The 25,620-nt window shown below is 42.3% G+C and overlaps 1 protein-coding gene across 1 annotated transcript in view; it reads right to left on the bottom strand.

Annotated features, from left to right (window-relative positions):
• The window catches only part of sdk2b (sidekick cell adhesion molecule 2b), a 234,512-nt gene extending 209,409 nt beyond the window's left edge, over positions 1–25,103 (bottom strand). Inside the window, exon 1 of the mRNA XM_070851575.1 lies at positions 25,028–25,103. Within this exon, the coding sequence (XP_070707676.1) occupies positions 25,028–25,088 (61 nt within the window). The 5' untranslated portion in view covers positions 25,089–25,103. The remainder of the gene's footprint in view (positions 1–25,027) is intronic.
• Between the last annotated feature and the right edge of the window lie 517 nt (positions 25,104–25,620).

Here is a 25,620-nt window from a genome sequence, read left to right on the forward strand (position 1 = left end):
CAGTACAGCAAACAAGCTTACTCTTGAATACTACAACACAGCAGAAGATGAAAGAGGAGCCACCCCTTCATCCAAAACACACAAACATATAATTGTCTTTACATTTCTTCCTCTACGCTGGAATCCATTCACTTTTTATGTACTTTTTCCTCCTTCTGTCTTACTTATTCTGCATCTGTGTATGGCCTACATCTCCTTCTCTTTTCTCTTTTTGTTGCACAAACCTGTTATTCAAAGATTCTCCTTCTTTTGCCGTCTACCTCTCTGTTCCTTCTCATCTTCCCCATCCTTGCTAGAATATAACAAGCTCACCAACTCTCCCACTCCCAGTGTGTACCAGTGCTGTCCTGTTTTTATGGGGTGACAAATTAGCCCAGTAGAGAACCATGCTGCCATTGCTGAGCAGTAAACAACAAGCTTGTCTGAGTGGAAAAATACAGAGTTAGGAGCTGCGAAGGATCCCTTCACTGCCCCTGCTCTCCACAGTGCTCCCTTCCACTCTGCTCCTGCCTCCCTCCGGCCTGAGGAGCATGCCCGCTGCTTCCACATGGCTCGTGCCCAGCAAGCACAGCCATGGTGCAATGAGCCACAGCTTAACACCATCTCAGATACTGACAGTGTGATTGCAGCTAAGGAAATGGAGCAGAATGGTGACTGGCGAAGCCAAAATGACAAGTCAACAGGCCTGAGAGTGGGCGATCACTGGGTAATGAAACCGTAATATTTTTCTGTTGGCTTGGAAGTTAAGTAGAAAGCAGGCAAGTCACAAAGCCAGGCCTGTGAACAATTATGCACCACTGCAACCGACTTAGTAACCACCACCTCCTTTCTCAACAACCTTAAGACACTGGCATAAGCATGGTCAATGGTATATATAAGAATATGTTTTGCACAGCATGACACAAATGTACAATGTACAAAAAATGCAATAAATGCATTAAATGATGTTCCCCTATTAAATTAGACAAAGCTCTTTGTACATGTAACACAAAAAACATAATTTTCATTTACTATAGTGATAGCACTGCATGATCATATAGTCACAATTTGATTCTACTGAAAGTTGCTTAGCACCAAGATTGAAACAAACTAAGAATAAAGAGTTATCACTCAGGCTTTACCTTGGCACGCCTTCAACCCCAGCCAAGTATCCTAGGAATTACATTGGATAATTCCATGTCAAAATTTGCATCCAATCCCAACATTCACTATCAATGCAGGAAGCATTTTGCCATTGATGAAGCAAGGCAGAAAGACTGTGGACGTCATTTTCACTGTAACCATTATTTGCCGTGATCACAATTGCCTCTTAACCTTAACCATACCACAGTTGCGAGGCACACAACTCGTACAATGCAAGAATTATAAATAATGTTGTCAGTGGACATAAAAAAAAAGTTGTCATTGAACATAACCGTGGGTTTTGCTGAACTGTCCAGTATTGACAGTTTTCTTGAGATCAGGCCTCCAATGGTTCCCCTGCACACAAGCATTCAGACTGTTGGTTTGTCAGCCAAACATGAGTGAGAGTGTCCAATAATCTGCCAGTTAAAGTCCCATTATAACCCTTTTGGTAGAGACATATTACATCATAAAGCCGCTTTGCATATTCACCTTCCTATACATTATATTTACATTATATTTAAATCAATTGCCTGAGCCTGTCTTTGAGGGCAGAGGGCATGACAATAATCTTGTACTCAGTTTCATACTGCTTCTGCAGCTTTCCTGCAACTCAGGCTAACAAATTACAATCCAGCTACAAAAACGAGTAATAATGAATAAACAAAAACCATTTCATGAAGACCTAATGGAAACAACTGCCCTTAGGAAAGGGGAAATATATTGTAGTTAAGTAGGTGCCACGATAATCACACATTTTAATGGTGAAATCCTAATTGCGGGGAAACGCTGCTCCCCATGGGGCAAAGGAGCCATCATCAGGGCAATAAAATTACAGGGAGAGAATATTTGTTGTGGAAATTTATGTAAACACACACACATAAGTACATAATGCATGCCAGCTCTTTTAATAGACATCAGCTCACACACAGATAGTTACATCCAGTAGTTATTTCGCATGGCCCATGGCTAAAGGAAGGATGAATTATGCCCAAGAGCTATTAGTCATGTGTGACCCAGCCAGGCGTAATCAGAGCCTAATTCAACAGAGATACCACCACAGAGGCTAAAGCCCGGTCCTCATTAATCATTACAGCATCAGCTACAGCACCGGCCTATGGCTTTAGTCTTTATTAATGGTACCCCACTTTAACTCCCTCTGTTTCTGGTCAAGCTGCAGTGCTGTGAAATGGCAAATACTGAAATCCAGAGAGACACTGCAAGCAAACAAGTGGTGCCCAGAATAAAACAGAGGGGGTAAATTAAGGCCACATAACTAATACAGCGAATTTTACTGAGCACAAATGCTCTCAATTAATTTCATTTTGAAAAGCACAAAACAGCTTAAGAGCTCCAAATCAGGCGTCACGTAATCTGCTACATTAAGACTCTATCTCTCCCTTTCTCAGAGATAAAGAATTAGCTAAATATGGGGAGAAAAAGAATGTCTTGGGAATGCACTTGCTCAGTGAATTCATTATGTAAAAAAGATGTCATTGACACAGATTTCAGGAGTTTGGGGGCTTTCATTTGTCATTTCATGGGCTGTAGTACAGTGAAATACAGTGAATACATTTACAGGGCAGGGACTCTGTCTGTGTTTCTATTTCTGGGACGTAGATATTACATCCCCCAATTTATAGAATTTGGAAAGTTATGAACTGATCCCATAGGCTTTTCTCTCCATCGTTTCCTATCAACTCTCTATTGTCTGTAACTAAATAATGGCCAAAAATAATGAAAAGAAATGAGGAAAAAAATATTGCTGTAGCAACTCATGATATTTCTCTGTAGCTCAGCAATGATTTTTTTTTACTTTATCTAACTTTGTTTTTATTCTTAATTATTTCATATCATATAGTATACATACTGTTGTGGTGTTTCAGAGACCTTAACTGGTATCTGTATGCTAGACTATTAAAAGGAACTGAATGATTTCTTTATCCTTTATTTTGCCTGTCAGTTAGTCCTGAGTTCTTTTGGTGTTTCCTAATACTAGGAACTCCTGAGGTTTCTCTTACTTTCCTCCAGGTCTTCTGTTTTTGCAACTGTCTCTGCACATTAAGAAAGTGGAGATAAGTTGAAACATGTTCAGCCTAGGCCAGATGCAACTTCCCCACCTGGGGAGGATCTGCAGCTGCTCACCTCCATTCACGGCTTTCTATCGACTTTGTATGCCATCACACCACTCCTAAATTTCACTTTGTGCAGTATAATCCAACTAAAGGGCAGCATTTATCATATTTGCTATGGAGTAAACTAGAGAGGGTTTCCTCTCACTGTGAGCAGAGAACGATTGGGAAATGGAAAATAGAAAACCTGGAGTGGCCTGGAGCAAAGTGATTACAGAATGATTTGAGCATGGAGCTGAAATTGCTGCTGTTCCACTCTGCTCATATGAGTGTGTGTGTGTGTGTGTGTGTGTGTACACGTGTGTGTTCCAATGCAGCGCATAAAACAACCGATACTGTTTCAGCTAAGAGTTCCCAATAATTTGAGTGCCTTTCAGGTACCTGTGCGTCTTATGTGACCAGGGGCTGGTAATTATGCTCAGGACCATTTTTTGTTTCCATTTTTTCTTTTTAATTTGTTTTAAAGTCCATTTTTAGCACTGTTCCTTAGGAGGAGGCCAAGGCAGTTTTACAGATGCAGTAAAGACACAAGGCCTGTATGTTTTGAATTCCTTTCATTTGGACATTATATTTTTAAATGTTGACAATAAAACGGCTTATGTTGAATTCTACGTGCCATACCCTCAGTCCTACTAACGGCTTTTGCAGTAGCAGAAGTAATACCTTGATATACTGCATAGACTTTATAACATTCTCTCTTAGATCGATTCATTTGGTGTCCAGTTAAGATACTACAGTCAAAGCTAGCATCTCCATTCAAGATAAAAGACACCACCTCCCTCTCAAAACAGGCTGCTGGAAAATGGGCTTTAAAGTTTTACATTTGATCAACAACAGATTTGTCAAACATGCCTCAAACTTTAAATGGAAGTACAAAGATATGCAGTACAGTTCATGGGAACGCATGCCTCTATGCCCACACAGTATGTGCATTACCATGCAAAAAGACACACACAAGGCTGAATGGTGCGCAAACCCACCACAAAGACACATGTACACACATGGACCCTTTTTGCTCAGAAGATAACTAGCTCCATTTTACACAGGGTGAAAAAAAAAAAAAGAACACAATCATTAGCAAGACATCACAGAGCAATGAGGGATTCTCAGAATGAAAGCCAGAGAAGAGATCTAGAGAGAATGACATGTGAGAAAGAAAAAAGCAGGATCAGACGAACGGAGCAGGGAGCTGCAAGGCAGGGGGTGAGAAGAGAATGAGATGACGCATTCAATCAGTCTCTACTCTGAGAGGCCTCTTATTAACTATTGCCGTGATAATGGAAGCACTGAGGAAGTTACACACTCTCCGCTATTAGAGACAAGGTACTTTCCTCTTTTCATCTTTGTCATCTCTACACTGTCTTTCTCCCCACTTCAGTGTCCGAAGAGAACTTCACATTCCTCTGTTTTTCTCTCTCATCTCAAGCGCAAGGCCACCTCAAACTGGTATTTTTCCTCCTACGGTTACTCTTATTGTCATATTGACATCACCCACAAAGAGCTGCAGTCTTTTCTTCAGCACAATTATACCTTCAGAGCACACAAACATACTGCAAATACACAATTCAATTCCATCAACAAAACAGGTGCCCAGCTCCTTTTAAATGATGCACATTCAGTACATACTGTTCATCTTAAACCGTAGGCATTTTATGTGGACAGACAACATTTCAGCCACCTTATTTCCACTCTATGTATAGTCCATGTTCACCATCACAATGCCTCACTCTGATGAGCACCGAGGCAGAGGAGGATAGAAGGCAAAGTCATAGTCAATGGACGTCCTGTCGTCTGGGAACACATTACAGATTTCAAAAGAGGAATGCTGACGATTTGCGGGTATAAAATAAACTGCAAGACAGGATGCAACACCATAACAGAGGCTGTGTTCACTTTTTCATGTTGGCTCGGATATGGTTGTTTCCCTTTATAGAATGTCTTTCAATTTCTGCAGACCTGTTCTTCTGGTTTGTTGTTGATGAGTCATGGCTTTTGTTGTCTAATACATACACAACAGGTTAATTTTAATTGGCAGGCAATAGCAAAACAAACAAATCGCTTCCATGAAAGGTTGTGGATGATTGATCCTGGAGATTTGCAGCAGCGGCAAAGTTGAAAGTAGGCCACTTCTCTCAGTCAGTCAAATTCTATATGTAGACATGGTGTTTGTAACTGTTACTTGTACTCCTGTCCTTGCCAGCGAGGCAATGTGAGCTCCAGCAAAAGAGCAGAAATCCTTTAGCTGATACCTTACAGAAAACTCTAATTTCCTTGATTTTACAGAAACACATGTAGCTACAATAGTCTGAGCATTGATCTCATACAGTAAGTACTAAAGCTGCTGGGAGAGTAATTTCATGCCAGGTAGGCTCCCTCTCTTCTCCTTGTCTCCTTGCTCACCCCTGACTAAATAACCAGACCCGGAGGGCTTCTTCACAGCAGGTGCTCCATTAGTGCCTAACCCCCCACACCCACCCGCTCCAGCCTCACCACTCCCCCAACATCACAGCAAGCACACAGGAGGCCATGTTCCCCTCAGCATTAAGACGCAACACTATGTTACAGCTCTATTAGCTAACTAATCTGAGAGAACTTTATTTTATTAGCCCCTTAAGACTCCTGCCAAGGCCCTTTTCATCCTTTATGGATTCAGTAACTGTGCAGGCTCCGTCTCCCTGCCCCCTCCCTCGTCCTCCTGTCTCTCTCAATCTTTCAATCCCTCCATCTTGCATGCTTGCTCGCTCCTTCTCACACAGTCCAGTTATGTGGTACTTGCAGAGTTGCAGCAACTGTGCATCACAGACACTCGAGCACACACTTACAGGAAAAACTGCACACAACTCACGAGTCCTCTCAGCCGTGGGCCATTGCAGGCCAAATGAGCGATACGACTGACAATGCATGAAGAATTGAAAGGCAAGGAAACACAAACCAGGAACCTTCCATTTCCAGCGATATAGACCTCCAGCAGCACCTCAAACATTCACATGTGAACTTACGGCCCCAATGACACCTACTGTCAGTATTTGCCTTATATGGTTTCTATTCCATCTCCCAACTCGCTCTCTTCCTCCACCACATAACAGTAACACATTGTGAAGTGTGTGGGCAGAAGTGAGGACTCAGCATGTTGCTGGGAGGGCTCAGCCTCCTGCAAGACGGGATCTGTGGTGGAAATTGGGCCCATGAAGCTCTGCAAGTATAACCTCCCCATATTTCAGATGCCACACATGATGTTCACTTGGAAAGATCAGCTGAAACTGCTTGCCCTGAGTGCCTTTCATTTGATTTCATACATTTCACCTGCAGTCATATCAAAATGACATCTCTAGTGGCAGGCCATTTCAAATGCATGCATTTGATCAAGTGATAAAAGAGAATGGGATTCTATAACAGTAAAGAAAATGTAAAATATATCATTTGGGCCATAACACATTATGCAGAATGGACAAAGACTCTACATCACACACATAAATATTACATGTACATAAATATTGTATAAAAAACTGTTAAAGTCACATAGAAAATGTTTTTATCATTAAAACAAAATATTTGAAGGGACCAAAGCCAACAGTTCCTAGTAGCGTATTCCCCAGGCCCTTAGAACTCCATTTTTGTCCAAAAGTCACTGCAGTGGTGACATATTCCTCTATGATAACTAAAATGGCCTGTGAAAACATTTTAAACAAGACTGTATTTTCAGTCTCAGAGTTTCTCCACAGTTTCATGAGCTAAGAGGGATCATCCACACTTGCTGTTTTTTTATTGCACTGAAGGCATGTGTTTTACAAATGGAAATCTATGGTTCTTTTTAGTGTTTTAATAGTTTGGTCAACAAAAGAGGCACCTTATGTGGTTCATTTATTGTTCATTTATGTTTCCTAACTGTTATCTTTTAATAAATAAATACAGCATCAGCCTTATACTTGAAATGGTACAAGGAAGGCAGCAGAGGTGAGCTTTGATTCAGCATGTGGTTTGAGACCTTTGCTCCTGCAAGCTCCAGATGTTTTTCCGTCATAGTGCTCCTCCATTATGTCAGCTACTGTGTATGACTGCACTGCTGTGAGGCTTTGGTGGAGGAAGATCAGAGCAAAACAGAAGTGACATCAAACAGAGGGCAGCTCCCTCATGCACTGCGCTGGAGGGGAGTTTGGACGTCTTGCTCAATATGAAAGGGCTGATGGCAGGGCGGCCCAACGGCAGCACCGGGCCCCTTGCCAGAGGAAGGCAAGGCACGTACAAGCTACATGTACACGCACGTGCGCACACACACGAGAGGCACGGGCAAAAATATCAGCGCATGGCAGAAACTATAATAATGCCATCAGAGATCTCCTAATGATATTGGAGGGCAGAGTGTGCGGGCTCCCTTTGATCTTCCCTTTTTCCCTCCTCATCCCTCAAAGCTTCTTGCAAAGAAAGAAGACAAGCAGAGCAGAAAGAGAACAAGCAAGACAGGGAGAGAGAAAGAATGAAAGAAGATGAAATGTTAACTTCCATTAAAAAACAAGAAAAAGATGGAGCCTTCAGGCCAAAAAAAATTCTAACTGGTTCTTCGCGCCTGGCTGTACAGTACCTGCGGAGGACGCAGTGGACAGTCGATAGCCCACTGCTCTCACAGCTGCCCCTCAAGCCTTGGCTAAACAACAGGGATTTGGCCAGAGATGCCGCCACAATCCGACAGATTGTCTCTCAGAGACAAATACAGCATGTCTGTCTGGTCCGTCAGTGCAGCCGCTAGCTGCCAGCAGAAACTCCATATCTGCCTCCTCCCATAACAAACAGAGAGGTAGTTTCTGATCATAGCTGTCAATCATATTTCAAAGCCTCCTCTCCCAGTGATAACAGGAAAAAATGTCAGTCAGTCAAGCAGAGAACGGTGCGAATCGGAGGAGTCCCATAAGGGCTCTGTTAGTACAACATCAAACAGCTTGTTTGTGTTTGTCAGTTGCTACATCATCGCACTGAACCACCATATCCTTTGACATGACAGTGTCTTCCGGCCAAGCAAGCAAGTCTGACTTCGCTGGTCGTGACGGATTGTGGGTAGAGGTCTATTTTTGGGGATCTGACAAGGCTTGGTGGGTCAAAAGATCAAGGCCTATGTCTGTCTACACCTGAGGGCGAGGGCAGCAGCTGCGCAGGCCAAGGAATGACAGTTGTGAGGAACTTTTTGACCAGGACAGTGCATCTAAATCTGTACAAGACCCACTGAATGCACAATGAGGACGCTTAAAACTTTCTCGGCAGAAAATACTCCCCTTCAAGGTTTGCTGGTATGGTATTCTACAACAAAATGGTATCCAATGTCCTTTGGCTGTAAGAGCAAAGGTTACCAGCAGTATGTTTGACAAAGAGCAAAGAAGGAATATTTGTGCTCAGAAAATAAAGACAGCTTCTTCAGTATAACAAAGTTATCCTCTTGCTAAATCATCTTAAAGGAATACTCAGACAATTCTGTTTGCTGTCTAAGCCAGAGTAAGATGAGAAGATCAATACCGATTTCATTCTTGGTAGGTCAGGGGTATGTAGGGAAGCTTAGCACAAAGACAGCAAGCAGAGGCCTAGCTCCGTCCAAACTGCAACAGAGCACATTCCGAAGCCGTTTCATTTACAAGCTGTATCTTATGTATTAGCACATATAAATATAGAAAACATGATGAGGTTTGAAGAAGCAGTTACCTCAGGCGTTAGAGATGTTTCTCAGCCAACACCAGCTGAGAGACAACATGAGCCTTGTGCGATGGAGTTTTTTTGTTTGTTTATTTAAAAATATATATATATATATACTGGATATATTGTGGGACTGAGCCAGTGGGTGATTAGCTTAGCTTAGCATAAAGACTGGAAGCTGATGAAAAGCTCGCCTGGCTCTATCTGCAGGGAAAAAAAAAAAAGCAACCATCACCTCTGAACTTCACTAATTATCACGTTCTATCTTGGTTTAGTAACTTAACTGTTAAGTAATGTTAACTTTTAATTTGCTAAATTAGGCTACACATTTTACTACATAACAATTCAACTTCTTATTTGTCAGAGGAAGAAAGTGTAATGTCTTATTTCAAAAGATTCCATTAGGGATTGGTATTGATACTAGAACTCTCATTGTTAGCCCTTATTCGTTCGGCTCATTGATCGATACTCTATAGGTTCTGAAATGTTGTTTAACAAACAGCAGAGTCACTGTATAAACTCAAAAATATCTCGCTGGAAACAAATCTAAAATGTCAGTAAAATAAATAATATTCCTGACATCATAATAAATACTGAGTGATGTTTAGGAAGAATGAAGAGCAGCCATCAATCAGTATGAGCCGTTCCTCCTGTCCGCTGTCCTCCTCCCTCTGCTGATGCAGGTACTGCTGGTAGATGGAGGAAGGCTGCTTTGTGTCAGCCAGCAGCTAAGTTTGCAAGAATTGTAAATTTCAAGGCAAACTAAGCTTAACAGTTTACAGACCGTTTTTGTTTAAGGTAGTTTGTAACAATCTGCTACAAGCCGAGCTAGCGTGCTAATAGAGACTGCAGACGGGGCAGATAGAAACATCGCTTCCCTCAGTGTTCATGCTTGTTAAACAGGTGTGTTGATTAAGTATTGGCTTTTTATTCTAAGGTTTACTGAACTTGCAGTAGTTGTTGTCAACTCAAGTAAAACCTTATCTTCAACTTCACCTGGTTGATTGTGTCCACTCTGTGTGTGTGTGTGTGTGTGTGTGTGTGGAGGAGCTCAGCCTCAACTCAAAGAGCAAACAGAGGGAGCAGCATGACAATAAATTACACAAAAACATTACAAAAACGATCGAGTAAAGAACCAGTAACTTCTGAGCACATCAACACCACTTATAATTTAGGCCCAGGCCACGTTCCATGCTGTGTTTCAGTACCCATTTCAAGTCTCACTTTAAGTCGTACAATTATGTATATTGGCCTATAAATTACAAATATGATTCTTCCAGGCTCTTTAAAATCTCATAGAATCTCTTTTTAAAGTCTCATATCTATTGAATTTAACTAAAATATTTCAACCACAGTTTGCACTCTGTGTTACAATTGGATCATTTACAATCACGTATTAGATATACCATATAAACTACTACAGTGCAATCTCTTTGTTATATTTGTATATACTGCACAGCTTTTTTATTCTATTTTATATTATATTATACTTATATAGGCACTTGCGGTTTAACTTATCTTTGCACTGTTGTTCTTGTTCTTTGCTGCTGCAAATTTGCAAATTTCCCCAATGTGGGACGAATAAAGGTTTATCTTATCTTAAAACATTAAAATATCAGTGATATTTCAGAAGACAGCGCCTTTTCTATGTAGGACATTCATGTAACAAACCCAACCCTCTGTGCTAGATATCAATCTTCTCATCTGTCTGTGGGTAAAATGGCAAAAGAAATTATATTTCCCAAAATGTCGTGGCGTCCATTTAAAGCTTACAAAACCAATCAAATAAAAAAGTGTCACACCAGGCAGCTAAAGTTACACACTCTCAGCTTTGCCGACAACTCAAAGGAAGAGCTTTTTCAGTGTTTTTCACTTTTCTGTGCCATGTAAGTGTGTACTTTTTCTCGTGGTCCGCTAAGACCACTACACACTCAGACAATCATTTTCTGGATCCCACAGGAAAAGAAAGAAACAGATGGGGAATGAAACAGTGCTGCTTTTCTGTGCTCACTTCCATGGGGGAGGGTGTGTGTGTGCAGTGTGTGCTCATGCCTGTGTGATGAGTGCGTGTGAGGGGGCTCTTAAACATGCAGCACCTCCTTTGTGTCTGTCTGTTTATTTTCTCAGATAGTGTTTACAAGAATAAGCCCAATGGCATAAAATGCCATTTTTCATGCAGCGGTTCATGTGTGTGCACATGTGTGTATGTGTGTGAGTAATAACCATGAGGGACTGACGGGTAGCAAACCTATGCGTAGGTTGTGTTGTATTCTACAGCTTCCAGAAAGAATGAAAGAGGAAGTAATTGGCCATCACAGGAAACCTTTCCCTCATTTCTGCAGTCACACTGAAAAGCACCTCTTCAAGGCTTCTCTGACTGTATTTTTCTACAGAGCGAACATGGAGTGAGCATACTTAACCCTTTTCTGTCTTGTTGTACAACTGATGATATTCTAGTCATTTCTAAGAAATTGTCTGACTTAAATTGGGTTGTGCATTGGGAAGCAGTTCCAAATTAGAACGGGGTCCAAAATTTAGATTCAACAGGAATCATTCATTGATTCTATTGATCCAAACCTAAACAAATTTCACTCACGCTAGTTTAAAAGTCAAGTGTACTACACCTGCCGTATATCTACCAGGACTTGGGCAGCTATCTATGCCTATAGTCAAGGGAGAATAGTGCAGCGCCCATTCGGGGCATGGCAGTTCGGAGCATGTACCCCTTTGAAATAGGCCAATTACTTGGCTCTCGATATTGTTGCCTGCAGTGTTGTGAAGGGGTGCGTCTATTAAGAGCTCTATGGCCTATTGTTTGGCCTCCAGAAGTGTTACTTGCAGCGTTGAAAACCATGGTATGGCTGCATCCGCTTGACTTCACACTTGGCACTGCACTCCCGTGGGTCCTCAGCAAAACACCCACCAAGTGTGAAGTCAATCATGCGAACGGTTCTTGAAATATGCACACACATCTGAGGTACGGAGGCCGGCGTGGTGTTATTTACAGTTGCTGTATTACAGAGGTCAAGATTCTTTTCTTTTAATGATATCTTTAACATATAACATCTAAACAACTTCACACCCTGCATTTCCTTAGATCCCCAGCCATATGCCCACCTAGTGTGTTATAGATCAGATGAACGGTTGTTGAGAATGACAATGAAAACACACAGACACACGTGCACGCACACACGCATATCTTCCTTTATAGTTAGGTCCATGATGGGTCGGCACAGTGCAACACCTCTAGCAAACCACCATGGCAAAATGTCTTAAAAAAGTCACTGATCACAAAAGTAAAGTTAATGTGCTGCAATCAATCATCTAATTCAACACCTGGCTGGTTGCTCGGGAAGCTCGTTTCCTCTCCCCGCCCCTCCTCCCCTGTGCCCCATGCAGGCATTACAGAATTCAGTAAGTTCAAAAGGAACGGCACAAGGAAAAACAAGCTTACTCAGGCATTTGGTGAGCCATTCTACAAACATGTATGTAGAAAAATATTTTGATGTGTACCTTAATATAATTATATACATACATATATTAAGGGTAACCCAGTTTCACAGTTGAGTCATCGCAAAGATGTGATAATGTGGTTGTGACACAAAGGATCATTCCATTTGGGCAATATATTGTGTATCATAGCAACATGTTCTGTCTGTCGAGCTCTGTTTGGTACTATGGAGAACCCCACAGCCTGCTATCAATGCTAAGCATTCCCAGTATGCACATCTGTAGAGCCCCCCTGTAGCTTGCCTTTGAGTCTGTCACAGTAGTATAAATCAACTCCACGATTTTAATATGCATGCCACTTTCTCCATTCACAAATCTAATAGTTTAAAAAAGGGTTTGAAAGTTTAAATCTAAACTTTGAATAGTAATAACTGAGAGTGAGTATGAAACCTAACGTTTCTGAACCATGTCATGCAGAGATTCAACTCATTCCTCTCAGTCTTTTAGCTATGCATGCTGGGATTTCGGGCGGGAAGAAAATTTGAGTTTCTGAGAAAAAGCAGATGGAAACAACCAAAAGCTTGAAGTGATGAAGGGTCAACCAATCACATGTACTCCGAGCAAATACAGTTGATCACGTTAAGGATTTTCAACTACTATGTTTTGATCAGGAATCACATCTTTAAACAAACGGATGCATCTTCAGACAAATACGTGCTATATTCGGTCTGACTGTAATATCTGAATCTTCGTGATCGTACAACGTAAACTCAGGACAACACATGACTGGTTGGCCATCTGTTAGTTCCTGCTCTAGTTTTTCAATAAGTCATCGTGTCTGCTATAACTCCATCACTCCGCACCCCAACTGGCCCCAGCAGAAACAAACACTGTCAAAATAGTCATTAACTCACAGCCCACACAGTGACTATAAATATTTAAAACACCAAGCTGGAATTTACAGAATGACCACATAAATACCATAGCCGTCAGTCACTGGAGTCACTTGAGTGTTTAGCTTTTCACAACTTCCATAACATTTTTTAGCTTATGTTACCAGTGTCATCAAATCGTTCACAAAGGTAGTCACACACAACAATATATCGCATCTAAAGTGTTATAAAACTGTTTATCAAAACTAAATTCTATTCTATTCTGGTGTTAAACAACATCAAACCACTACAGTTATGGTTTGGGGTTTAAAATTCTTATAAAACCTCATCACTTCTGAGAATACAATGACAAACAATGGCAAAATTAGCCTTTTAAGTGGGATCATTTCATGTAGACTCGGGCTGGGGAGGTAGGCAGTCTGGTTGGCTGTGATACACAGCAGCTTCAGAGTTCTGTCATTTTATGAGCGGTTTAAAAACTTCTGCCAAGAACGAAGGAAGATTTAGGGACGGTGGTAGTGCTAGCCAATCCACTGGGCTGTCCACACTTCTTTGGTCACTGGTGTATATTGTCTTCTAAAATGGCATTAAAAAAGGTAGGAGCCCATTCCACCAGACAGCTGAGCGGTCTGAAAAACAGCCACACAAATTTAAGCTATAGTTTTGAGTAAAAGGTCTCTGGCAGCTGTGCCTCCAAATCTCTCACCCCCTATAACAGTCACATAATGGCTGAAGTGATATACAGCATCCCTTGCCCTGTACTCAACCGTTACCTATTGCCCTACAGTAACATTAGGCGCCCTTCTCCTTAATATGCCACTCTCCTACTAGAGTAAAATATGGCACCTCTTCTTTACAAGCCTCCCGCCGTATTCCACACAACACTACAGTGCCTGCAGGTGGAACCTTAACACTCAGTAAACACAATATACAGAAACTGAATGAAGGGTATCAAAATAAGAGATGGGGAGGGGGGAGGGAAAACAGACCCCTTGAACATAGCAATTAATCAATTAGCCGGAGTGAATCAATACTCCCCGCCCAGCTTGGCAGGCTGACAGCACTCAGGTGTAATTAAAATTGTAACTATTGACAAATCAAGATGGATGGAGCACTTCCTGCCCGTTCTGCTCTGCTCTGAGAGAGTGATTATCTTTGTGTGACTAATACACATCAGGGACAAAAATGTGAAGGTGTACATGTTTGTGGTAGCAAGGTGCTAGCAAGGCTTCCTATGGGTGCGCCTGAGTTGAGGTCAAGCGCAAGCAATGCTGCGGGTCAGAGCCCTGCATCCAAACATCCATCTCACTCTGTCACCTTCCATTATCATCGGGTCATTCTCATTAAGTAGACTGTTAAGAGTGTTAAGTGACTTGGTCATGTGTGAAGTGCATCCACGCAAACGGTAATCAAGATGTTAATCTAACAAATCTACAATTGGGTAACTGTTCAAGTGGAAAGTGTAAGGAATAGCTCTGAACGTATGCCTTTCTGTCAAAGTGGGCGATGCTCTTCCAAGAGTCATAGATAAAAACAGAAATCTCAATTAGCTGGTTAGGATTGCAGATGCTACAGTAAGTGTCTAAGCAGATACAAATAGGGGAGCTGAATGTGGTGATGGAAGCGCAGCTGGCTATGGAAGCGATCAGGAGCTTCATGAGCATCAAGTCTTCATGTGAAAAATAATGTCAGACATAAAAGTTTCAAATGGAGCCTTTGATTGGCCTCCAGTTAACTGGTGATGCTGCTATCACTTCCTTTTCTTTCTGCATCTGTCCCTCTGTGTGAGTCGCTCTCCTTGCGTGAGAAGACGTTTGTAAAGTACGTCTGCTAACAAAAATTTGTTTTGAACAGTGCTTGGTGTTTACATGGTGTTTGGCAGGAGTCAAAAGGAACTTTTCAAAAGCAATATCATAGGCGTCCATGATCAATGCGCAAATACCAGCAGTGAACATTCTTTTTTTGGAGATGTGAGATGTGTTCTGTTGAGGGAACCATGCCTTAAATCTCTCGAGACTGGCCCTTGAGCACAATACAAGCACAGTAACAGAAATAAGAACATGTTATGCAGATTTACATGAGAACAGCATGTTTCACAGATTTACATGAGAACACCTTTCAAAGCAGCACCAGGGAGCAGCCATTTATTGCATTGTTAAGAGAGGAGGAAATATTGGCCTCACACAGTTGACGCATTAAAAAGACATCTCATTATTACAGTCTTCCGTTTGTTGCTCTCAATCAGAGCAAAGTTCATTTTTTGGGTAATTACACAAAGACGCAGAATATCTAAGAAGTGCAGAGAAATAGATGTATCATTTTGTATATCCTGTTTTAAAAGCTCCAGAAAAGAAAGCCAGTAATTGCCAGTCATATGAAAAATTCAAACAGTGCCTCTTGTGCTGTCTGCTCTACTGACAAGTGCAAAAATGGGGGTTGAAAATTGAGAGATCCACCTAGAATTCTCCTCACAGTATTCAACATATTTGACTCTGATGCCCAGTCTCTTCCATTACGGCTTACACTCTAGTTCCAACTCAACTGTCATATCGTATTTCATTTTGTGTTCCTTGTGTTTCCACTTCAACTACGATCCTCCTGGACTCTTCCTCTCTCCGTCCTCAATCTATCTGCTGTTTCTCTTGTGAATACAGTTTCTGGGATTTGATAAAAATCCATTTGTCAATGTCTTAGGAGAGTCCAGCGTATGGTGTGTCTAAACCACTGTGCAAACTGGATGACGTCTTTGCACTATTTGCCATCCCAGACAGATTTTTGAGATCTGTGACGAAAACGTTTCCACCGATCTCGATGGGTTTTATAGTTCAAGCAGTGACAAGAGGTGTCTCCACCTTATAGGGAAAAATGATATGCGGAGAGGAGTCAAGGTAGTATGTAAGGAACGTGCAAAAGGAAACCTGGGACAGGGAGAGAGGGAGGCATATTTTCAATGCAATCATTTTCAAGTCACACATCTCTTTGACTGTAATAATCGTACAGCCCATCAGGGATCAGTTGTGTTATTTGTGTACCTCCACATCAACATCACAACAGTCTAGGACTAAAACATTCCTGTAGAGTGAGACTTATTGAGCATAATTCTAGGCTTCCTGTGTCTTGATCACGAAAGCATCACAGACCCTATACTTTGGACAGGTTGTATCATCAAATGCAGCCAGTTTATAAAAAGAGTGTGTAGACAAGAAGGCTGGCAGGTAGAAGGTATGGAAGTTGAGGTGTAAAGGATTTCAGCAAACATCACATTTGATGCGACTGCCTTACCTGGGGGATTAGAGAGAAAGCCTCCTGTATCGAAATGTTAAGGCGCCGCCTTGCATAAATATATTCAAATGTCATTAGACGAGAGAATCTAAAACATAGCCTCTGAAAATAGAAAGCTCATTCAAACCCAAATGAATAAACACTCATTCCTTCCATAATGTGTGAGTAATACCGCATAACAGCAAGGTTATCTTCTGAATGCATCTGGAAGCTGGAAGCAGAAAAAGTCTCATGTTCTAATAGTTCTTTCCATTTTGTGTTATTATTATGTAAAGCATAAAAATGTGTTCTCTCATCAAATCAAAGCATCCCACAAATCAAAGTTAAGGCAATTACAATCTTATTCCACCCTTTCAAATGGCAACAGCTGTTTCCCTTGGTCAAAATTGCAGCATAATTGCACACGGTAGCATATGGTTATGGCTGATTAATCCAACTGGGGGTGAAGGCCCCATTATTCCTGCATGGGATGGGTAAATAGGCAGCGGATCCAAGTGCTGGATAGATGGGTAATGGGATGGCAAAAAAGGGAATGGGCCTTTGATGAGATGTCTGTTAAAGATGGTGTGATTGTCAGAATCGATCAGGCCCTCTACCATCCCTATCTAAGCCATTAAATTGATTTGCTTGTCATCCGGCTTCTTCAGGAGAGAATCATGCCAGTGGTACCATACTATGCAGAAAAGAGCAGCAGTTTAGGCTGAATCCATTTTCATTGACAAAATATATGGCTCTGGGCATTTTCAATTTAATGCCCATTCATGAACTCCATGAACTAGAGTTGCAGGACTTTTTTTTTCCCTATCTTTTTGTTCATCCAGCACTCCAGGGATATTACCATAGCCCTAAGGGAGCCCAGTGTGTGGCCTCATGTCAGGGATGTAATGATAGCTAAAAGGACTGCTTACTGGCCTATGGGCTTGCACTGGCCACATGTACACAGACGCTCACCCACAAGCACACACCCACTTATATATGCATACAAATTCACAGTTCACCTTCAGACACACATACACAGACGCACACACACGAACACACAGTCACACAAAAGACCTCCCCCAGGGAAGAGCAATTACAGGGTTCAGAGGTGGTTTCCCAAGCCCCCAGCCAATCTGAGTGCATTTCTATTATAAACACACACAGATCTGCATGAGTGAGTCAGATTTGGGGGCCTCCTGAAGCTAGTGTCACTCTACGGTCCACGCTCATTTCCATCTAGCCAGACGAGGGATGATGCTGGTAAACAAGCCTTGACTCTGGCTCCCCCCTGCCTGTCGCCGCATGCATAATGGCCCTCTTAAAGAGCAAGGGAAAAGTTCAAGTCCATAATCGCATCCGTACCTCTGGCTTATTATTTTTTAGAGGTCATTTTTGAGCCTACTTTGAAGGACAACATGTAGAGGAGCAGATCATGCTCACAGCTATGCAGCTGAATCTGATGTGTGATGTAAAAGTGCAGCAGGCCTCCAGGTGCTAATTTGGGAGTGCAGAACCGTGGGTTGGCTTGGCTCAGCAGATATGGAAACACAGGATACGCTTTCACCACCATGATATTAAAACGAGGTGGAATGCCCAACCGTAAATCCTTCGATCCATTCTCAGCATAAAACTTTGTTCAGGCCAAAGCTTTATAGTTGCAATTCAAACATACCAAAGTGAATCGAAAGCAGCAGTAGCTTCAAAAGCAAAATGCTTTGGTGCTCTCAGTGAAAAGCTATGTACAAATACACATGTAAGCTATCAGCGCGTTCCTTACTCTTCAAAGGGTAAATATTACCACCTGTAAATAAGGGTGCACAAATACAAAAGCTTAGCCTTGACAGACATATTCATTTTAACCACCACCGTAAACACCATACAACCACCATAACTTTAACTACTGTTCATGAAAATATGCACTCGCTAATACAAGCCACAGTAATTCCTCAGCAAGGAATCCAGCTTGCCCAAGTGCAGAGCAAAATGATCAAAGCAGCTCCTCCGTTTTTACTGACAAGAATTTGTACAGGTCATTTAACACTGACCAATGTCCATCTGAGTGTATGGTGAGAATTCCCGGCTGGCCCGGGTGGCCTCATTTCCCAGCCGTCCAGTAGTGAGAACAGAACCCAAATTAATAACCATGCAAAGACAAATAGGACAGCCCTGGCAAACACTAACCAGGCTCCTTTGTGTCATGTTCCCAATAGCTCGCAAGATGGAAGGGACTTGAAAAGAGACTATTTGTGAATAAGGCTGTTACATCTTTGCTTGAGCCTGACAATTCTTGTTCTGGTCAAACTTTCTGGGCTGCACACTGCTTAACAGAGAGAAGAAAAAGTACAATCCAAAACCTCTCTCTTTTCAATCCTATAGTCATTTTTTGGAGTTACATAACGGGTGTTTCAAAGAGGACTGGCGGAAATTTTAGGATTAAAGTTCTTGGAATGTACTTCATGAGATGAGAGAGGAAAATGAAAAGCGGTTGGCATGCCAATGAGGAAATTTGGAGGTAAATGCGGTCACTGAACAGATAGCTGTGAAATGGCATTGATTATGCTGCCCCATTGTCGCTTAGAAGCACCCTCTGAGGAGTAAGCCGTTGCTGGTGGCACCATTTTTATGTCATCTTGCCCAAGTGAGCCTGACCTTTTTCCCTGTTGCATTAAAGTATTTAAGCCAAAGTGGGATTTTTTTTTTTCCAAGAGGCATGTGTGTCCTAAAACAGTAGCCTTTGAGTCATGAAGGATGATTTTAAGCCTTTCATGCTTGTCTGTATCAATTCATGATGTGGTTCACGGCATAGACGCATGTCATTTTCTTTCATATGTAGTAATATAACTACAAGGGTATAATTAGTCTGTCAGTGCTGACATTGGCATGGTGTCAGCATGTGCCACTAAATCCTTTAGCGGTCAGTCAGACCAAAATAAGCCCAGGGTTAGGAGCTGCACTGGTGGGGGTTAGATTGGGCGTGTTCAGGTACCAGTGAAATACAGTCCATCTGTTACTCAGACTATCACCAACTTGTCAGAAGATGCCACATAGTGCCAGCCAAAGTTGAGCCTGGTTTTACTTTTTTGCCAGATGATGGGGTTTTATAAGAGCTGCCTGATGAGCCTCATTCAAATATATGAGAGGGCTGCGTTTTACACGCAGGGCTAAAGTCTGTCTGAACGCTACCTTACTTTCAAGCTCTGACTCCAGGGTCGGAGCCATGAATCCTTCTGCCTACACAACTCATTTCAGAGGTCATCAAAGGGGTGTTTTGTGTATACCTGTTTACATTTACAATGAGTGCAATTCAGTTATCTTTGATTACAGCAGAATATATGCAGGCATTTGAACAAAGTGCATTTGTTGTACCTTAAATATGTGAAGCCATCCACTATAATCAGATGCCTTGGATAATGTCAAGCAGCATGCTAAATGCAGGGAAATCAGACTATGTTTGGCAGGATGTTGCAGCATAGATTAAGCCTTGATGAAGCTCCAGACAAAGATGCTTGACACATATTCACACATCTCTATACTTCCCTCCCTTCCTTCCTCACACATTTACATGGCTGCACAAAAGCAGGCATCTTCACAGAGTGAAAATGAGGACACAGCGGGTTTGACAGAAGTGGTTGAAGTCTAAAGATGCAATGACGACACTTTCTTGTCACATACATACCTATTAATAATGAACAAAGGGGCCTTTTATGCAAATCAAAATGACGCTGCAATCCATGCAAAGTGATGCACAGTAAGTTCTTTTCTGCGGTTTTTCAGGAGGTATTTCAACACAGCTGTCGGAATAATAATAAATAGAACACAGTTATAGTAATAACAAACAGCATGTATGGATGGATGACTACGAGAATACATTCCTATTACTGCACTGTTCAGGGCAGCTCTGTATATCCAGAAGGGGATGAGTACGAAGTGCTGAGATCAATAGGTGAGAAGTTCACCGATGGGGTCTTCGCCTTTGGCCACAGTTGTACTAAATAGAGAATATATGAAGGCACTGTGGTTACAGAGCATATACAAGGAATGTGTGAGTTCATGTGCCTGTATATTTGGCAAATCCTCTGTGGCATTCTTATTTAGATACACAATGTGTCGCCATTTTCCTCCCATTCTTTCCCTCTCAACATAACGATTCCCTTGTCAAGTAACAGGTCTTAAGGGTCGTTTAATACTTGTTCTCTCTTATTAAAGTAGCAATCTTTTAAATGATCTGCAAAAAGGCCAGTTCAAGAAAGAGCCAAACTGATGACAGTCACTAAGATTACTTTCTTTTACTTGTGCTCTGAGCTCTAATTCTATTTTTCAGGGAGCATGTGTAGAAATTTAAGAGCACTGACAGAGTCCCACTTAGAAACACTCTTACCCTTTTTCGATTGACTGGTATTGGGAAACAGGGCCCAGATCGATAAAAACAGCCCTACTTACTATAGCTCTGAAAGTGCTTTCTAGAGAGGAAAAACAAAAGGTCTTTTAGTTACGCCTCTCTCTTGGACTTGCCACTACCAGAGACCTTGGTTGGGAAGTTTTGTTTTATTGAACGTAGCACAGTGAAACTCTAGACATCCCTCTGAGAAATCTATCACTGGACTTTGACCATGAGTTTTCTCGCCAGCCCTGAATACTAAAAGCAATATGTTGTGACCTTTTGCCAAAGTGCTGGCTGTAGGGATCTGGGACAGCCTTTTTTTTTTTTTTTTTTTCAAACAAATCATTTCACAGGCCACAGCTGCTACAAGGAGACACAGATCCCCAGTCTGTCAATTAAGATGTGTGACAAATCAGGGCATTTGTAGTCGGGAGACATTTTGTCAGCCCCACTGTCTCCACGTATCTCTCACACTACTATCTCAATCAGTTCTTCCTCTATGGCTCACCTCACTTCAGCTTTGGCCATATCCATCATGTCAGCTTCAAATGATCCCTAAAAAGAACACTTGTGTCCGCGGCCTAATAAAAAAGTGACTCACATCTAAGATCAAAGGTGGCTTTGATCAATAATCTTGGTTTTAAGAGTCCCTTCGTGTTCATAAGGTGCTTTAGACACCTGCTCTCTGTGTTATACCTGCATGCAATTGGTGATTGGCTTCTCAAGGTCTCAAACACAACATACACGTGCCTACGCATACACAAAAACAACGTCCCCGTGGCCCAAGTGTCCGACCATTCACGGAGGAGACGTGTACCAAAGAAATCATTCTTGAATGCACTTGAACGGTCACGTGCAAAGGGAGCTTCCACCACTGCTTCTGAGAGCCATCGACTAGCTCACTGAAAATTCCTGCTGCATGTGTATGATTATGCGCCCTATTTTGTCACCTGAGATAAGAATGCATCCAATTTTACTTCCCTCTGAAGCAGTCGAGACATGCTTCCAAACTGCATGCTTTTCATTCCAGTCATACGATTTCAATCCAATCTCCTAACATATTCAAAATGAAGATGACATCCTTGACTTCCGTTACAGTGTCAAGGTCCATGTCCAATACAGTAAGCTCAAAACAGACTGTCACTCAAAACATGTTGTGCATCCTCGCCAGACAACAGCATGAAATAGCCGATTCCTATGACAAGAGTGTCCCGACAGCCCCCCAACACTCTGTCATAACCACCCTTTTGGATGTTAATCTGAGTGCCACGCCTCTGACAGAATGAAGTCCTCAACTCCCTGTAAAGCTCCTAAAGTCCTAGCCAGTCAGGCTAATCTGCAGACGTTGAGTGATGCAAAAGTATGTATGCCAAACATGATATTCCAATAGAGTCCTCCCCCACTGCTCCGAGCTCCAAAATAGACGTATTACAAATGACAAAACCAGCAGGCGAGCCCAGCATTGTCTCTGCATGACCTCAAGTAAATGAATGGAAGTGAACAGTGGGACAGACCAGACAGCTCCTATAACTGTCACTTTGAACAAAATATCCAGGGTGAGTTGGAAGGATGGCCTTTTTTTTTTTTTTACATGCTTTAAAGCAGAGTGTGCTTATGTGTCCGCTACCTAAAATAGGGTGTTTCAGTGTCAGAGGGCCCTCGTTTGAAATGCAGAATGCTTCAGAATTTTAGATAAACACATCAAAACTACTGACAGAGCAAAGTGTACTGAAGTATATTTATTAACAATGAATTCTTTTTCTTGTCTTACTGTGCACAATGATGATGAATGGCAATGCACACAATACAAAAACTGAAGACAATCTCTCTCTGCTCAGCAAGCCTTACAGCAAGACATCATAGCACTTTGGTCTGATGAAGGCCGCTCTCCCATCGTTAAAAAGCTGTTTCAGTAGACTGGTCATTAAAATGTGGCAAGCAGTGGCTGACATGTCCATCCAGAGGCATGCTACTCGCCTCATCATGTTCTTTAATCATCGCATGGAAAGAGAGCAGCCCACACTGGGGTCACTTTCAATGAGCTGCTCTCCGAACGGTCTGAAGAGAGTCCAATTAAATCCTACATTTTCTGACCCAAGAGCGACTACGTAATGAAATCTGAGGGCCACTGCTGGATGGACTGAGCAGAAAGAGAGTGACTGGCAGTCTTCATCCCCGATTTCCACACATGCACACTCACATGCATATTGCTTTATGCACCCAAGCACATCCAAAAAAAAAAAAAAAAAAAACAGACAAGGCCTTCTCTCCAGGCCACTGCTGAGAATAATGTGTTCCTATTTAACTTGCTTGGTTAAATAAGCATTAAGATGGAAAGCGAGAGGGAACATCCAGAATCAGATACAGACAGTAGATATGGTTATAGAAAGAGAGAAAGCAACAATGTCAGGATTCTTAATCCCTAGGACACACAAGTTATCAATCTCCTGTAAATGTCAGGCACTAGGATATGCCCTCATGAATGATGGATATCTGCCTTGTTTGTTTTTTCATCTTCTCTACATTGTATTATTGAGTGAGCGCCACCACGGGCTTAGAGTCTATCTAGAGAGGTAATACTACTTGCTTACAGTGGCAGCAATACCTGAATCCCAATTACCCCAGTAGAGAGAGTGCAGAGGAGCAGAGGAAAGCAAAGAGCAAGTGAATGTCACCACGTGAGAGTCGGTGTCACCCAAAACCGTGAATACAAGAAATGTGCACCTGTACTGTGGATATATGCACACACCTCGCCTCCCCGTGAGGCTGGTAGGCTTGAAGATTACACAGACAAGACTTCGACAACAATTGATTAAGCTCATCATTCTTCAGTCTTCAGTTATTTGCCGTAGCCTTACTTCAATATTGAGTGAGGCAGCAATTAAACTGTACTTTGCCGAGGACCCCCTGGAGCACCCTCAAAGCCCCATGGTGCTAACTACAGACCACACTCTGATCTAAAGCTATGGAAAATATATTCAGCTCGGAGTGGAAGTTACATGCTTTGTCTCTTTTATCAGAATGTCTTCAGCAGACAGTCGTTTCCTACAGCAACTGGCTGTTCCCCTGCAAAAACAAACGATACTTATGAAAGAAATAGTGATATCACATAAAAACTAACACCCTGTGGGATGTAATAGTTGGGTGAGAATAAAAGGAAGAAAGCCTAAGGTTACAGTAGAGTCTCTGCTGGGCACCAGAGACACACTCCAAGTCTCCACAGGAATATTACAGAGATCTAGTGGGATTATTGCGCTGAGAATTTGAGTCTTACTCCAGCTCAAGCAACTCTTCATGAAAATGAAAAGAAGAAGAAAAAAAAGAAAACAAAACAGTCCCTGCTAACTGCCACACTTAAGTACTTCTCGTGCTCAGGGGAAAAGGGGCTGCATAATTCTCAGAGAACCAATTAATTTGCCACATTTAATGCTGTACGTGGACGCAGTCGCATTAATCGCTGCATATCAATGTGCGCCTGTTTATTCAGGCTCTAGTTTGACGCGCAAAGTTACATTTTCCGAGGGAGAGAGTGGATTGATTGATTCATTAGCACTTATTAGTCACATAAAGGGTTTTAACATCCGGGCTTCTTAAACCATAGTGTCCATTGCGTTCAAACTAAGAAATCCATTCATTCTAAACGTCACATCAGCTGGAGGGAAGACACGGACTCCTCATCCTAACCTACTATAAAAAACCTGAGCAACCTCACATGGATCACTTTGGATCCGCTGCAAGTGAGATCAGAACTTAGTAAAAGTTCAGGTTGAGGTGAAGCTCAGTGAGGACCACGTGGAGAAAGTCTCACTGAAATGTTTAGGCAAGGAGATAGCAGCAAGGGGACTGCCCGTGTGTGTGTGTGTGTGTGTGTGTGTGTGTGTGTGTGTGTGTGTCACTAGCCTGCAATTAAGACTGTGTGTGGCACAGTTATATGAAGCCTAATGAGAAAATGATAGGCTGCGTCCAAAAGGCAAAGAATAATGACACATCACTGATGCGATGGCACCAGGAAGGAAACACTAACGGTACCAAACGAGATAAGCAGGGGAGCCACAGACACTGATGGGCCTGTGAGAGGACCAGTCGGCAGCGTGCCCCGCTGTCCCTCTTACCTTGGGCTTGTGTGGAGTGCATGAGTGAGGAAAAAAATAAAATCCATGTGGCGCGCCACATCGATCTGCTCCAGGAGTCCTCAAACATGGTCCCAAACCGGGCAGGCTGGACAACAAGTGCCAGGTGAGCTGGAAGCGTGCTGCTGTGCCAGAGTCCCGGTGTGGTTCCGCTGCTGTCGGGTCTGTCTGTCTGACAACCCGCGGCCACTCCAGCCGGGCAGAGCGCACCGATGTGGGAGCGCAAAACCGAGCCGCTGCTGCTGCTGCAGCTCCTGTCGCGACCGGAGAAATTCGGTCAAACAGAGTCTGTTTGTTTTAAACTTCTGGTTCGCTGTAGATCCACAGACTCCGTAGGGCGGTGAGATATTCTCCAACAAGTGCTGAAGCAGTCTTAGTTGGTTTGTTTGAAGTATTGGATGCAAACTCAATCAGATGAATCCAGGTTAAATCCGAATACAGTCCATTTCTCGCTGCACCTGTAAGCAGGCAAGCTGCACCTCGTACTTTTACATCGACACTTCTTGGGTCCTTCAGATGCTGTTTGCTTCTTTTTGCGCCTCTTTCCTTAAACTTCGCCCTCGTTGTCCGCAACC

The sequence above is a fragment of the Pempheris klunzingeri genome, chromosome 20 (assembly GCF_042242105.1).
Source record: "Pempheris klunzingeri isolate RE-2024b chromosome 20, fPemKlu1.hap1, whole genome shotgun sequence".
In the NCBI taxonomy this organism is placed as follows: Eukaryota; Metazoa; Chordata; class Actinopteri; order Acropomatiformes; family Pempheridae; genus Pempheris; species Pempheris klunzingeri.